Below are 17,575 nucleotides of genomic sequence, written 5' to 3' on the forward strand. Positions count from 1 at the left end.
GATAGTTATCACCTGTTAAAGGAAAAATTGCTTCAGAGCCAACTTGGATGCCACCGGTCATATTATAGACTAGCTCTATGGATATGCCACACATTTGCCTATGGGAGAGACATGGTATAGAGAATGTGTGACTACCATCGCCTGAACCTATTGTTTACTCAAACATATGGATCAGTTGAAAATTCTATCTGCAAGTAGCAGTATAAATGTTACCCTCAGCAAAATCATACAGTACTGGAAATGACTATCCCACCAGATTGACACTTGTCAAGACGCATGAAATAGTCATATGCTGATAATGACAAGAGCCATTTCATGAAGGTCTAAAATTATATTGATTGTAGTAACAGAAATTATATAAAAAGTATAAGTTTATCTATATATATATATTGGTTGAGAAATGGATTAATTTGTTCCATAGAGCTATATATAGCTCCATGGTTTGTTCCTTAAGGTTTTACATTGTTTTCATAATCATAAAACAGTGTGAGTTTCCCAGCTTTAAAAATGGCCCATAAAAAAAACACATCCGATCCGATATGCTTCATGTCCTCATTTAGGAGAACAAAATTCTCCTAATTTCAATAGATGCTATTTTTTGTGAATTTCTTTGACAACACTGACCCCTTTGAACAGCCCACACCTATAGGTTTTCTATTCATGATAATATATAGCTTGGAATCCATACATTTGTCAACATTGCAGAGCAGTCATACAATGCACCAGACCAGCATGTGCAAGTTCAAGGGTTGAATTTTGAATTATAAACAGTGTGATCCCTTGCCAACTTTTGGAGTGAATGTTGTGTGTGACAGTGGGTAAACAAAATGAGCACATGAGCCAAGACAGCAGACGGCACATTTGTAATTGTGAACTGTACATTCAGGGATATCCATGGTGGAAAGAAGCTAGCTCATGCAGTCTTGAATAGGTCAATATGGCCACAGCATAGCTCTGTACAATTGTATTGTAGGCCCATTTGCAGTAGGCCTACTGCATTTGTACAACATGCATGCTGTGTTGTAGGCGTGTATAGTGTGCTGGGGTACTTGCAGTACTGTACTACACAATGTACATGTACATGTACACTGTGTAAATCTTGACTTTAGTCCTGTGTCTAAACTAAAATGGCAATTACAAACTACACATCAACATATCAAATTTGAGTTTAGTACATGTAAGCATATTTGCTATAAACCTTAATTTTGATTGCTCTGGCCAATAGTCATAGAACAATCTTATTGAACGCGTACAATTGAAGCATTGAGAACGCTCTCACTCGGAAGGTTTCTCAAAAAAGGAACCAAATGTGTGAACGAGGAAGCTGCATTAAGCCAAGCAAAGTTCAGTATAAAGCAAAATAGAAATTATATTTCTTCAATGCCTTAAATTAATATGTTTAACCACTAAATGATGTGACGGTTGGTTATGTAGATATGGGCCTGAGTTCCTGGTTAACTTACAAAAAAGCTGGAGAGGTTTTGGCTAGAAAGGTCACTGATTTAAATGTCAGCAATCTCCTTTAGTTTCCTGTCTAATCATGGAGGTAAAATGTACTTTCTTAAGTCAGGACCGTGGACGTAGCAATATTTAGGATTCTTTAAATAGTTGTTCGTAAAACAACTGATATGTTTAGTAAAGTCTGACGATATCATTTCAATTCGAACCCGTTCAGCGACGATATTGACCTTCCTGTTTACCTTCCCTTATCAAAAAAGGTCTATCTCATGGGTCGGCCATACTTGTCAGATTTCTTGTTTTCACGATGATAATGTTATTTCAAATTTTTATTTCATTTCAAGGGACCAGACTATTTTGCATTTCAGCCTCAGTCTGGGTTGGATGGGAAAGAAAGAAAACTCTTCATGGTCTTTTATTATAGGGAGTCACATTTTTCTTTTTAACATGGAGGGACCCAAAAATTTGTGATGGACAAAATATTTCAAAAATTTTACATTGTGTGGAAAAACTAAGCTGTGTGCATGAACAAATTTCAGTTGATTTTGGAGTATTATTGATGTGTTGATGAGACTAATTGCTTTTGTGGGAGTATGGTGATCGTAAATTGAAAAAAAGGAATGGGAGACGTCGTCAGAATAGAGAAGGATATTGTTCAAATTCTTATTGATCAATGAGAGGAGAGATGTGTATTGCATCCCTGTACCAACATCAGTCCATTCACACAATGCGACAAAACAAATAAAAACCATTGATAAACATTTGACATCAACTTAAATTAATTGATTTTTTTCTCTTGTCCAATATCAATAGCCCAAGGCCCAGCACCTTGTGAAGTTGTATAGGACAATATACACCTAGGTTTTCAACAATGGACATGAATGGATGGTACTTCAGTCTCATTCAGTTTGTACCGAGGTCACTGGATTGACAAAAATATCACACATTTTAGGAGTGGGGGGGGGGGGGGGGGGGGGGCAGTGGTTAGGGTATGTTATGTAGTTATGTTGTATATTTAGGTATGTAGCTATGTTGAAAATATACACCGTTTGTTAACTTGGCGATTGCTCCATGTTCTATGGAAAAATACATGTTAAATAATGGCAACCAGTGCTTAAGTTGCCATTATTTAGCATTTATGCCTTTATAGTTCTGTTCAACATATTTTAAATTCTGTTTTTCCTTTTACTATATATAATCTTATTTGCAATTACATGTACTGTTATTGTTCTTTATGAAATGGCCGAATAAATAATAGTAATAATAATAATAAAATGTTCCAGCAATTCATGTTTTAGTTTGTAACCCATCGTGATCTACACGCTACTTTAAGTTACGGGTCAGGATTGGGATTAAGAAAGTACATTATTACGGTGTCCAAACAAACATGTAGGTGTTTAACTGTAACCTTTGCCTCATTTCCCTTCAAAACAATGAATAAACAAGTAAACAAAAATCAATGACAAAGTTGTATTTCTAATGTTTATGTGAAATTTCAAATCAGACTTGGTACAAACTTCACATTCAGATGGTGGACACTGGATGACATTTCTTACTGTACACTCTTAACAGTTTCAAATTAAGAGATATTTTGGGAAAATATTTAAAGCAGCTATTTCTTTGAACGATTTAGTGTAACAAATTATTGACAAATGCTTCAAACAAATTACAATCTTTCCAATATATACCGGGCACGAACATCACCTTTTGAGCCCAAACTGTTTGACAGTAAGATGCCCAAGAGCACGAGGTGTTTTTTTTTTTTCAACTGAAAAGCACTCACTAGATAACACAAAAAAAGATGTTGACACTTTAATCTAAAGACAAATGAACTTGAATGTGCGCCAAGCTTGGTATGCACTTTACACTGGCCTTTCATTTTATTTTATTTTTAAGGACAGACATTTCATGATGCATCAATTGTATTCATCTTGCTCCAAACACAGGATGAATATTTTAATCTTGTTATAAGGCTTTTTCCATGGTCATATTACCACAAGCCTCATGGATGTTTATTAAGAAGATTAAAGGTTCTGCACTTATTAAGTACTAACATGGCTTCTGCCTATTTCCTGCCTTGCGATGGCTTCTAAATTTCCTGTCTAGCGCAAGCCAATCTTAAGTCTTCAGATTGGCTTACGCAAGGCTGTCAAGGCAGGAAATGGGTAGAAAATTCGTTTCAACTTTCAGCTTGAGGTGTTGCATAATTTAAATCCACAAATTGTTAATAATCTGATTTTAATCTTTGAACCAACTGATGCTGTCTCGCTGTGATCATGCATGGCCATCTTCCATCCAGCAGATGTTTTGGGTTACACCCCTATGTTCCGACAACCCTAAGTTTCGAAACCCCTATGTTCGAATATCCCTTGTCTATTTTCATAACCATAACCCTAAACCTATAGTGTGTACATTAAATCATGAGGAGGTGTTTGGGGAACATAGGGTTGTCGGAACATAGGGGTGTCAGAACAAAGAGCACTCATTTAGAGATAGTTATTACATGGTGTTACCGCAAACTCTTCTTTATCTTATTTCCACCATGCAAAGTTTCAAATCCTACTTAAAGAGCACCAACTTATGTGTGGCCTTGAACAACATGCAAGATGGGCAGGAGTTCACAAAACACACCTTTTTTTCCAAGTTACAAAAATGTAACAATTGTTTATTAAATCAAGTTATGTTTGAACTTAGAATTTCAGTTGTCTTTGGGTAGAGGCTACTGTTGATGTTTTGGCTGGGGAAAGGCAGTGGACACTATTGGTAATTACTCAAAATAATTACTAGTATAAAACCTTACTTGGTAACGAGTAATTAGGAGCTGTTGATAGTAAAAACCATTGTGAGAATAGGCTCCCTCTGAAGTAACGTAGTTTTCAAGAAAAAAAATATATTCAACGAATTTGATTTCGAGACCTCAGATTTAGAATTTGAGGTCTCGAAATCAATCATCTGAAAGCACACAACTTGGTGTGACAAGGGTGTTTTTTATCTTCACTTAATATCATCTTGCAACTGTCGATGACCGATTGAGGTCAAATTTTCACAAGTTTGTTATTTCATACATTAGTGTCTGGTGTCCTTTAAACTAGGTTTTCCTTGTTTCAGGCAAAAATGTTTAAAGAGAAGTTTTCCAACATAACCGTCTTTATACCAAGTGAGGTATTTGCAAATATGTAAACATTAATTTGTTAAATCTCAAAAATTTGGTGGACACCCTTTAATCACAGTTCTTGCCTACTTACACTTACATTGTGTTTGTCGCCCCTTTAATTTTCTGTTTTTATTGTGGAAGACTCATTTCCCTCCATGCAACACTTCTCACAATTGGTTAACCACAGATATTTCAAATGGGAACTTAATTTATTTTGCAATCTGGATAGAAACTGGTCTTTTTGTTTAAAAATAACACTTTTTAACATGTGGCAAAGAATTTTGGATAATAGCAAAATGTTTTCATTTTCTTTCAAGGTATTAGATTTTTGTTTAGCACCAAAGTTGTACTTATAACAATTGCTATACCTAAAAAAGCTTTGGGTTGTTTAAAAATCGAGTTTTACTCAAAGTATGTCCACATAGGAATCTTTTATTTTGCTTTTGTTACCTTTATTTTATATTAGAAAATATACCTTTTTTTTGTATAAAAATAGAAAACATATCCAAAATTCTTCACTTTAATAAAACACTTGGTAAAAATAATCTGTATAGAAACATACACTGCCTCACTGTTCAAAATATACATCGCTTCCTTTCAAAAGGCAGTTAAATGTCATTTATCAAGAATTGCAAGTTCATATGTGTACAACCATGGTACAACCATGGAGCCATGTAACCAATATATCCCAAGTTTGGGAAGCACAAATCTCCAAAGGATTATCTACAATGTTTTTGTCAAAAGTGTAACAATTTTATCTATCAATCAAGTGTGAATCAATCAAAACTATTTTTGTGGTGTTAAAGCCAAGTTTATTTCTTGGTACATTCTAAATTTGAGGTTGAGAACTAACCGCTTCATGATGCAAATTGGACCAGAGACTTTCCTGGCACTAAAATTTAAAAGCCAAGAAATTCATGTCATCAAAGTTGTTTGCTAGGTCTCAAATGAGAGTGACCCTGGAACCCCATTGTTGATTTTCTGCCCAAAATGCTTAGTACCCTGCAATTTTCTAGCTTTTCCCCGTGAGGTTGCAAGGGTTAGCAATTCCAGTGTGAAAGGACAAAATACATTTACCCTGGAATTTCTCATGGAATTTGTGTATGTATGAAAGGTTTCTGACAATTTCGCAAACACTAAGTTGCAATGCTCATCCCATTTTGGGGCCCAATTCCCCTATTATTCACTCCTGTATAGGAACCAGTTCATCAAGCAATTCTACACAGTGCATTAAGACTGAACAAGTCTTATACACATCCAGTAGCAAAAGAATGTTTGATCTCCTACTGGGACATTTGAAGTGTACTACCAATCCTACCTCCATGGTACTACATAGGAACCAGTTCATCAAGCAATTCTACACAGTGCATTAAGACTGAACAAGTCTTATACACATCCAGTAGCAAAAGAATGTTTGATCTCCTACTGGGACATTTGAAGTGTACTACATGTACATGAAGGGCCGCATATTTTACAATAAAATGAAATCCTTCACCATTGGGGTTTTGTTTTAATAGGGATGTCGGGGGGGGGGGGGGGGGGGGGGTGGCCTTGAGTACAAAATAATAGGCCAGAGAAAGCAAAAACTTGGTACTCTCTTTTTCTGACAACAGTTGTGGATAATCCTAATAGCAATATTTCAGATAGTCTCATTGTTTTAAATAAAAAGGAATTGTTGGTACAACAATTTTACCTCCATGGTACAAGGTGGGTGTCTACATGAACATTACATGTACGTATACGTAAAGTGTACATTTACAACAGATCATATGTACAACACGAATTTGGCCAACCAACCTTGGGGTTTGGAGTTGGTGGGCAGGGTCAAAGTTCATCAATAAACAGGCCAATACAAAAACTTAAATCCACAATTAAATTTTGAGTAAAGGTAGGTAGACTCGTTTGTAATCACCTTATGGAATTGCAAATACTGTTACTTTGTGTGTTTAATCAGCACTTTTCAACATTTACAACATTGTTTCATACCACAGATTAAGGGATACACCCCAGTTGGCCAAATTCATAATCAACTCAATATGAATCAATTCAAAGTTACAGTTGAATAAAGCCAGTAAGTATAGTTTTGTAATTTAGTTTTTCTTTTCATATTGCATTACTTATTTTATCAAAGAATCATGGCAGTCAAGTACATGCTTTCAAGATATAAATCTTTTCCCTGAGGGTATCAAAAGATAAAAAAATTCAAGGCATTTTTTTTTTATAGAATACAAATCTGTTCTTACTGTCTTTTATTATCAACTGCACCACTTATACATGATGAATGAATCAATGTTAAAAAAAAACTACAAATGCATCATGTTAAAAACATACCCAACCATTGGAAACCACAATCGTAAACTGTCCTGTCCGATGATGAAATACAAGTTTGTTTCCTTGTCAAGCTAGAATTTTGCAATGTTGTCTCTGACGGTACCTTCCCTTTTTTCCAGTCAAAGTGAAAAACACCGTTGCAAACAAATCATGCGAGGAAAAAATGTGCTGGACAAGTTCAAAAGTCCAAGTTGGTCTCGTTTAAAACAATTTTTTATTGAGTGAAAATCTTTCACAGGACATTTTATGTTGCAAAATTGCATCTCAAATTGTCAAAATACTTGTTTCTTTTTAAACAGAATACCAATTAGTGACCTGACATTTTAGCCACTACTTTTTTTTGCACTGAAAGTATATCATTTATTTGGGCCCTTTTGGTTGGTATTATTTAGCAACAGCTTAAAGAAAATACTATTTTTCTCCGAAACTGGACGGAACATTTTCTAGATCCAGAACATTGATCCCTCTTTGACAAAGACACTTTATAGTTAGTTGTAGTTAAAATACTTTAATTATTTAATCTGAAGACTGTTAACCTTGGTTGTCATAGTGCCAGGTGGGGTTCACAATCAAACTCTATCATTCACTTCATAAATCATGTGAAATCATCAATGGCGGTTTCACAAAGAGACATGCGTCTGTTCATCCCCTATCCCCTCAAAAAAAAAATTTAAAAAAATAAATAAAAGTAAAACAAATAATTAATAATATCCATCATAAATTTTTTAATTTATTTTATTGAACAAAAATAACCAAGCAAAAAACACAAATTGTACCCAGCCACTGCATTTTGTTTCAATTTGCAGGTCAATTCGCTCCGATCTGTAATATTTTTCATTTCAAACAATGGCACAAAACTTGCAAGGAGGAAACAAATACATGTATGTGTTGCGATAACGTAACCCTCCTGCAGACGGCATTATTGCAACTAGTACATGTACATGCTTTTGTAATGTTTTGGTCCAAATTTTGGTGGCAACTTTCCTCGTCAATATTTTTTTATTTTAAACAACCCAATAATTTGTCTACTGTTTAGACAACTTTGTTTGATAGGTTTAATTTTTGTTTTCTTTATCTCCACAATAATTCAAAAATTTGTTAATATTATTAGCAGTTTTAGCACATCATAAGTTAGGATACTTTTAACTGGAATGGAATGTCAAAATATCAAATGCCCATTTTTAGTTTAAGTACAATTTCAGTAAATTTCTTTTCTCAGGAACCCATGTGCTGTGCCGATGGTCTAAAAGCAAATTACCTTTGCAGGATACATTAATGTATAACTGAACAACCAGATTATGTAACCCAATTGATTATATAAATCCCTTAAATCAAATAGACACTTTGAGTTCTATGGTGTCGTTATTAGCCTTTTTCAAGAAAGAGTTTTCATCACGTAAACGTTGCACTTCATGTTCCAGCTCGTTCACACTTTCCAAGCGAGCACGGATGAGATTGTCTTTCATGTTTAAATGCCCGTTCATTGTCTCTGCTTCTGATGTCTTATTTTCCGATGTCTGCTGGCCTTCCTCGAGCTCGTTGACTCTCTTTGACAGCGTGAGAACTTCCGAGACCAACTGCTCCTTTGACATCGATTGCAAACGCTCCGACTGAACTTCATCGTACATAGCCGAGAACTCCCTCTCGAGAAAATCGCCATCGCGAATATCATCATTCTCGTCAAAGAGTTCATCCGATGAGTCCATTGGAATGTGGTTACCTCCTGCGCTCAGATCAGGCGTGTCGACTTTATGATCCTCCATCAGGAATTGCGTGGTGTTGTACGGCGTAGGTCGATTAGCTCGTTTCTTGGTCGCTCGTTTACTCTCAAGTTCGTCAAGCTCTTTCTTTTCATCCCAAGTCAGTCTTGCATAGGGTTTCCACTTGCGATTTGCTCTTTTTCTGTTATTTCTCCGCTTTCGCCTGAGGCTATCCTCCATCTTGGGTTGCTGGTCTCCATTCTTCAAATTCTCATGAGATTGTTGAGGTGATCCCCCAGATTCTTGCTGCACATTGCCGCTACTAGACACATTGGATAGCGCCATCTGTCGAACATGTCCAATTTCCGAACCACTCGCACTACTGCTCCGCCTGTGGTTTGGCCTGCTACGAGCACGACGCCGCGGTTGATCAGCGCTGCTGCCCCCACTGGCACTACGCTCTTTGCTGCTGACCCACTTGCGTTCGCTTTGGGGACTTACGTTGGGGCTTCGTTCATTTTCCGTCCTTTCGTCGTCACCCTCCACGCTCTCAACTTCGAAAGATACCCTTTTATCAGCTTCCATAACCATTTGAATGAAAATTCAACCAGACACTGTATCAAATTGACAGTATGTTCGTGATATCAGAGCGAAATGTGGTAATTTCTGTCTGAAAAGGTTCGTAAATTTAAGTAGAGATTTCACAACTGTGATGGACGACTGGTTAGCAATCATTCTCGTTGAGTGTGTGTATTTTTTTGCGCAATCCGCGGGTTTTATAGCCGAGCGCCCCACTGGCTAATTTGCATAGTGGTTGCGCGCGCCGTTCCACACATCCGATCTCACAAGCATACAAAACACACGTACACTCTGGGGTGTCTACGTCAACGTCTTGCATATTCCTTTATTCGCAGATATCCTGTCATGTCAGCTCATATACAGTACCTGTGTATTATTTAGATTTTCGTTTAAAAAAAATAGTTGGATTGGAAGACACTTGAGGTTTAGTTACTGCATACAAAATCCAAACTCAAGCAGATCCTCCATAATATTCTACACACAACAGCCGTCGAATCTTTATTGGGCCATACCATTCTAGTGTAGGGTGTTCTCATCCGCTCTTAAATGTTAAATATCTTGTCCCAAACGCTAATATGGGGGGGAAACTTCACACTAATTAAAGGCTAGTTATTCATTAACTTCTTGTCTTCTTAATATAATCTTTTAAAAGAGATGCAATTATGTGAATTTGGTGACCGTGACAACGACAAACCAGGTTTAGTCCCCCTTTTGTAATAGAGTTTTCAGTATTTTGACTGCATGCCACGATGCATGCTGCTTATGTACATGTAGGAGTCAGTCAGTGAGGTAGTGCAGTGTAGTGGTAGTATGCAATAGGAGACTTTTGGGACGCTTGGTGGCAGCAGACTTACCAGGTAAAATCCATTGTTCTCGGTAATGTGCGCAGGCTCAGAACTACGTAAACAATGGAAATTTACCTGGTAAGTCTGCTGCCACCTAGCGTTCCAAAGTCTCCCATTAGTATGAATATTCATATAAAAATGTGAACCAGATATCTGGGGCTGGAGCCTATTTCTATTTGAGTCGCGAGCATCGCGTAAAGATACAGCCAACTAAATCTGAACTGAATTAATGTTGTCTCAAAAACCTTGCTCTATTGTCTCAACAACCATGACATATCCAAAAAAACACCTGTACAATTTCTATATTACATACACTGTCCTAAAGAAATACACTTTTTAAACAAGTTATGCCTTCAATCGGTATAGAGTTAAAGGCAGTGGACACTATTGGTAATTACTCAAAATAATTATTGCCATAAAATCTTTCTTGGTGACGAGTAATGGGAGAGGTTGATGGTACAAAACATTGTGAGAAACGGCTCCCTCTGAAGTGGAGTAGTTTTCGAGAAAGAAGTAATTTTCCACGAATTTGATTTCAAGACCTCAGATTTAGAACTTGAGGTCTCGAAATGAACCATCTAAACACACACAACTTCCTGTTACAAGGGTGTTTTTTATTTCATTATTATCTCTCAACTTCGATGACCGATTGAGATCAACTTTTCACAGGTTTGTTATTGTATGCATATGTTGAGATACACCAACTGTGAAGGCTAGTCTTTGACAATTACCAATAGTGTCCACTACCTTTAAAGACAATGGACACTATTGGTAAATGTCAAAGACCAGTCTTCTCACTTGGTGTATCTCAACATAATATGCATAATATTCAGCCTACACTAATCTACTTCTGCCTTCCTGTTTATCCAGTGTAAGCTCAACCATTTCAAACTCTTAAAAATACACTCCATCGTTACAAAACGTTTATGTTGTTTAGACCTTTGAGATCGAGTACGGGCTCTATTTTCTCAACAACCATGACATATCCAAAAAAACACCTGTACAGTTTCTATATTACACTGTCCTAAAGAAATACACTTTTTAAACAAGTTATGCCTTCAATCGGTATAGAGTTAAAGGCAGTGGACACTATTGGTAATTACTCAAAATAATTATTGCCATAAAATCTTTCTTGGTGACGAGTAATGGGAGAGGTTGATGGTACAAAACATTGTGAGAAACGGCTCCCTCTGAAGTGGAGTAGTTTTCGAGAAAGAAGTAATTTTCCACGAATTTGATTTCAAGACCTCAGATTTAGAACTTGAGGTCTCGAAATGAACCATCTAAACACACACAACTTCCTGTTACAAGGGTGTTTTTTATTTCATTATTATCTCTCAACTTCGATGACCGATTGAGATCAACTTTTCACAGGTTTGTTATTGTATGCATATGTTGAGATACACCAACTGTGAAGGCTAGTCTTTGACAATTACCAATAGTGTCCACTACCTTTAAAGACAATGGACACTATTGGTAAATGTCAAAGACCAGTCTTCTCACTTGGTGTATCTCAACATAATATGCATAATATTCGCCTACACTAATCTACTTCTGCCTTCCTGTTTATCCAGTGTAAGCTCAACCATTTCAAACTCTTAACAATACACTCCATCGTTACAAAACGTTTATGTTGTTTAGACCTTTGAGATCGAGTACAGAGCTAAGAAGTATCATTTTTTTAGATAGAGCTCAATCATTTGACTGGACCCTGTCTTTATCCACAAGGAGCCTCGAAGAATGACGTCAGACGCTCTTTTCCCGGTTTGGGTTTAGAGCAATATTTCTTCCTCCATGATTTGACAAAGATATTGAACGTCGACGACCCCTGGATGGACCCCGCCCCGTTTCTTTTGACACCAAATATCACAATTCTGGGTTTAAAAAAAATCCTGGTCCGCCCCACCTTTCGTCCCTCTTCTTCTGTTTGTACACAATTTCTACCTCAATAGCTCCTTTAAAATCACTTTACTTTACATACTTTCGAAGAACAACTGGGGATCTGTTGATAATCCAACTTCTATAGAAATGCCATCCTAAAAAAAATTCATGATTTTCTTTTGAAGGATCCCAATGTTTTCTTTAACAGAAAAAACCCCATGACATTATTTTGTTAGACAAAAACAATATTATTTCCTGCCCCCCACCTCCCGGGGTCCCACATCATGTACGACCACGATGCATCGATGTGTGCAGTCTCGAAAATGAAAGCGCGCGCACACACAGAGTAGATAGCACCATACTATACCATTATTATTTTGACCACGCACATCTCTGCTGCAGACGTCTGCTCAAGCTAGTAGCGTGAGCTCAGGCATGCTGTGTGTATGATATGGTGGAAATGGTGTTGACGATACGTCCTTCTCACGTGTAGATTGTGGATTCTTTTTATTTGCCCTCGAATTTAAAAGGTAAATATGCACAAATATGATGAATGCATTGATACAAGCCCAACACTCTCATATATCAAGCAAGTTGACGTAGTCATTATTTGTTTGTGTATCAACCAATCAATCTTACTTGACCTCGAAGTTAAAAAAGTTTTGATAGTTTAGTTACTCACTCTTTTTCGAAATCGAAGTGTTGACTTTCATTTGCAATATGACACCACACGGCGGAGTTTTGCATTACTTGAGCATTTAGGGGAGTCAAACCTGCTGGCATTTGCTTTAATTTTTGAGACAGATACAGTCAGTAGTTAGCCCCGTAGAAGTACCTTCACAGGCTTCAGGTATTGTTGTAAAGTTATCTCTTTATTTAAAAAATGGCAGGTTATGTTGTTTTGTTTGTTTGAATTGAATGTTTATAATTATAATTTTTTGTATAAAAATTACTGTATAGTCAATGATTTTTTTCAAAGAGTTTCAAAAGTGCAGCTGGCCTATCTTGGTCGGAGCTGATTCTACCTCCATGGTCGGAGCATGGAGGTGTAGTAGGAATAGGATGGTCGGCTGGCTGAATCACCATACTTTCTCAGCTGCAGAGAGACTAACCTGACCTGCTAACTTAACTATTTACTAACTAACATACAAAACAAAAATTACTGTATTTATAGTGAAAAGTTGAGAAGGTTTTGTTTTACATGTTAGGCTATTTATTAAAACAATAGTGTAGGTTAAGATAATTTTGGAAACCCCTCCTACACAGCAGAATGGCACTGGCATGGCAAAACAAACCACTTTCTGCCTTTGGTCCTCCAATGTTACCGTGAAGTTGGTGGTTTTATAGTTCGTAGTTTGGTACTAACTGTAGAATGGCAAAAGGTAGTGGGTTTGAATCACCCTCGTTGAGAACCGGAATCAATATTTTGCTAATGATACTTCATGTAATCTTGGAGGCAACAAAGGCGATTGCCTCCATGTCCCTGGGTCATTGTCTTGGTGCAATATGCCCTTCCCAGGGTAGAAACTTCCTCATGGTGTCCATTACCAACTTAAAAATGCATTGCGCCCATGCCCTTTCAGAAACAAAGCATACAGGCCTGGTACCGACGACACACGGATGAGCAATTTCAGACTTTTATCTGAATTCAGACCTTTTGAATTCTGCCTGGCCCCGGTGAAATAAAAATGCCACATTTTGTTCTCAAAAGCACTGAGAATATTGTTCCCCAAAGCTCCTCAAACTATAAATCTTCAGGGTGGAAATAACATCATTTCAACGTACAATGTACCTCCTAAAACCTGGACCCTGGTTTCTGACTTTTTGTGTGAGCAGTGTACTCGGTGTATTGGTAGGGCCTATACAGTGCTTTAAATGCACACATCCATGTTAATGTAAAACCAATAAGTATTCCAGTGGTCGAAATTGCCACTAGCCCACTAGCCCGGGACTTCAAGATTAACAGCCGGGCTACTCATTTTTCCAGTTTGATAGCCTGGCGGGCTAGTGGGAAAATGATACAAAAACTATGCTGATGGTATTGTAAAATTTAATACTTTCGGTGAGCAATTTGTGATGACTATTTGGGCTTCCAAATTCTCATCCGGCTACTAAAAAATTCTGACTACCAATACCATGAAAATACACTTAATTTTGACCCCTGTATTCTTTAAATAACTCATGCAAATTTAACATCCCCTATGCCTATTTAAATGGAATCGGTTGTTGAATCAAGAAGGGGTGAATTTTTGTGCGGCTGTGTAACAATTAATAAATAGCTTGTATTAGATTTGTTACTTTGGAGACAAATAAACCTTGAAACCTTGAATTGTTCCTGTTTTTGGCCAGTGATTAAGTCAACCCTTCCACCATGGCCAATTCAGTGGAACAGTTATTGGATCATTTACCTAAAAATGCACATGCATGTGTCCATGGCGAACTGTAACCCTATTATATTATGATATTGTTTTGGTTGTGTTTGGAAATTTACCCTCAATATATTTTATAGAGTTACTAAATCTTTGGTTTTCTAGATCTATAAAGTTCATTGCAGAACTTCACCCAAATTCCTCACAAAAGGTTCCCACAAAAAGAACTGTTCATGTAATTCTGCTGCTGGCAGTGAATTGAATAGACTTTTAATCAACCATTGAATGAATGAATGAATGAATGAAAAGATGAACTAGAAAAACTGCTGACCTAAAGTTAATATGTCCACATGTTTCCACAAGGGTAACATAAATTTATAATATTGTATAAATGCAGAGTGACCAGCTGAAGACCAGCTAATCATTTATTACGATTTCTTTACAAGAAACCCACTGCAGATACTTTTTCCAAATGCTCCCATAAGGGTGACATAAATGTATGGAAATACAGAGTGACAAGCTATTTATAAAAATGTCTATGAAACTCATTGTTTAAAGGGAGTTTTTCGGAAAAACCTACTTCCCTATTGCCCTATATTCCGATGGTCAAGTGGAAGGATTTAGTGTCCCTCAAGGACCCCTAGTCCGGAGCCATGGCCTTTAAAGGAACTTACATGTAGTGGTTCAAGTTGAGATAAATAGAGTTGTACGAGGAGAAATTCCTTTGTCGGCAAAGAAATCTTAAGGTGCACCACTGAAGGAACAGTGACCAATGTCTAAGACAGTGATGAACTGACCAATAGTAATCATCAAATTCAAACTTAATTGTATAAATATTCTGTGAACTTTTAAATCAACCAATCTCCTCTGGCGTCAGTGACCAGTAAAAGTTGGAGCTTTAAAAGTCAATGCACAGAGGATTAGGAGTCATTGATGACCACAGTGGTGAATTTTGATAAACCTGTGAGATGAAAGTTCTGGTCGACATAGCCATAGCTTTGGCTTTGATATCAGCCTGAGTATGGTCATGCTGATGAAGTGTACAAGAGTAGCATTTGCTGAAAGTGTTCAGGGGTCTGTTTTATGGTATGTTTTAAAGTCTGTTTCCTTCCTGTTAGAGTCTGTTTTCTATTTTAAGTTGCTTTGAATATCGTTTTCGAGTCTAGCTCTGATCCAATTCTAGGTCTGTATCAGTTTAAGTCTATTTGAATTTGTTAAAGTTTGTTTAAGTCTTTGAACAGTAGTAAGTCAGAACAACTATTTTGTGTGCATCTATAGAGTCGTATTGAGTAAACCAGTTAAAACTATGTGTGAGACCACATTAAACCAATAGTCCGAGGTTTGATTATAATACGACAATAATACTAGGTTTTATTTTTTGCTTTACTTTTCATTTCTTGAGTTTTCTTTTGGATGGCATTTTATTTTTGGCTTGACATTGTTTTATATTTGAATTTTGCTCAAGTTGTCATCATGTCTGTTTAATTGTTTCTTAACTTCTATCCCTAAAATAAAGCTTTTTAAAGACAGTTTGTTTAAAGGCAGTGGACACTATTGGTAATTACTCAAAGTAATTGTTAGCATAAAAACTTACTTGGTTACGAGTAATGGGGAGAGGTTGATGGTATAAAACCTTTTTGAGAAACGGCTCCCTCTGAAGTGACGTAGTTTTTGAGACCGAAGTAATTTTCCTCGAATTTGATTTCGAGACCTCAAGTTTAGAATTTGAGGTCTCGAAATCAAGCATCTGAAAGCACACAACTTCTTGTGACAAGGGTGTTTTTCTTATTTCATTCATACCAAGCAACTTCGACGACCAATTGAGCTCAAATCTATACAGGTTTGTTATTTTATGCATATATGTTTAGATACACCAAGCGAGAAGACTGGTTTTTGACAATTACCAATAGTGTCCACTGTCTTTAAACTTTAAGTGTTGAAAATGTTACAGATGTAAGTTTTTTTTATTTGTTCAAATTCCTTGTTAACTTATACCTAGCCCTTTCAATTAAGGAAATTCTCCAATACTTTCAATTAGTGCAAGCGAGTTTTGCATGGTTACTAAATATTTACATATTTCAAATACAAATTTACCATTGAAATCACTCAAGTAGTTTAAGTCCAGTAATATGCCTGCAATTTTTTTTTTTATATTAAAGGATTTGGGTACTTTTTCAAAATGTCCATAGATTTACATTAAACTTACAGGGTTTGGAGATAATGATAGTGGAAAGCTTCCCTTCAAATCTTACTTACTGAGGTGCTGTAGTTTTTGAGAAATGAGTAAAACAATGTCATGAAAATCCGTTTAGAAATGATTAAAATAATTTTCGTCTCATGAGACGAAAATTATTTTCATGATATTGTTTTACTCATTTCCCAAAAACTACAGCACCTCAGCACGTAGTATTTTCAGGGAAGCTTTCTACTATCATTATCTTCAAACTGTGTAAGTTAAGTGTAAATCTGTGGACATTGTGTTTTTTGTCCTACAAAAGTTACATAGACCCTTAAAAGCAAGTGGTTATTCTGTGCTGTAAAAACACAAGCTTTGACCTGCCTCACATTTTTTCCCCAGGTTGAGTTGAAAGAAGAAGCCCATCAAGAGCAGTTATGTATTCTTCTGGGTAAGTTTAAATAGAATATGAGTTTGATTAAAGGCAGTGGACACTATTGGTAATTACTCAAAACAATTATTATCATAAAACCTTTCTTGGTAACGAGTAATGGAGAAAGGTTGTTAGTATAAAACCTTGTGAGAAACAGTTCCCTCTAAAGTGACGTAGTTTTAAAGAAAGAGGTAATTTACCACAAATTTGATTTTGAGATCTCGAGTTTAGAAATTGAGGTCTCGAAATCAAGCATCTGAAAGCACACAACTTCGTGTGACAAGGTAGTTTTTTTCTTTCATAGTTATCTCGCAACTCCGACGACCAATCAAGCTCAAGATTTCACAGGTTTGTTATTTTATACATATGTTGAGATTCACCAAGTGAGAAGACTGGTCTTTGACAATTACCAATAGTGTCCACTGCCTTTAAATCAATTACATTTGTTTTTATAAAAATAACTAAAAGAAAAACTCCTCTCTAAAATGTGACTGTCTAAAATGAAACTTTCACATGTTGTTTGTATCATGTGTGTTGTTCTTGTTGAAAACTAAGGAGTTTACTATTCAAAGTTTGCCTTTAATTTTAACAGCTAAATAAATTTTATTTTATTTACTTTCACCTAATCAGAAGTAACTTGAGTATTGTC

General features: G+C 36.4%; 2 protein-coding genes across 2 annotated transcripts in view; one reads left to right on the top strand and one right to left on the bottom strand.

Annotated features, from left to right (window-relative positions):
- Nucleotides 1-2,914: 2,914 nt before the first annotated feature.
- Nucleotides 2,915-9,377, bottom strand: LOC139937691 (uncharacterized). The gene has a single exon (XM_071932961.1). The coding sequence runs from the start codon at nucleotides 9,232-9,234 to the stop codon at nucleotides 8,275-8,277; it is 960 nt and encodes a 319-aa protein (XP_071789062.1). The 5' UTR covers nucleotides 9,235-9,377; the 3' UTR covers nucleotides 2,915-8,274.
- A 2,963-nt stretch (nucleotides 9,378-12,340) lies between these two features.
- The window catches only part of LOC139937287 (uncharacterized), a 36,074-nt gene continuing 30,839 nt past the window's right edge, over nucleotides 12,341-17,575 (top strand). The window contains exons 1-2 of the mRNA XM_071932390.1: nucleotides 12,341-12,478; nucleotides 16,896-16,944. Of these exons, the coding sequence (XP_071788491.1) occupies nucleotides 16,931-16,944 (14 nt within the window). The 5' untranslated portion in view covers nucleotides 12,341-12,478; nucleotides 16,896-16,930. The remainder of the gene's footprint in view (nucleotides 12,479-16,895; nucleotides 16,945-17,575) is intronic.

The sequence above is a fragment of the Asterias amurensis genome, chromosome 5, assembly GCF_032118995.1.
Source record: "Asterias amurensis chromosome 5, ASM3211899v1".
Classification (NCBI taxonomy): Eukaryota; Metazoa; Echinodermata; class Asteroidea; order Forcipulatida; family Asteriidae; genus Asterias; species Asterias amurensis.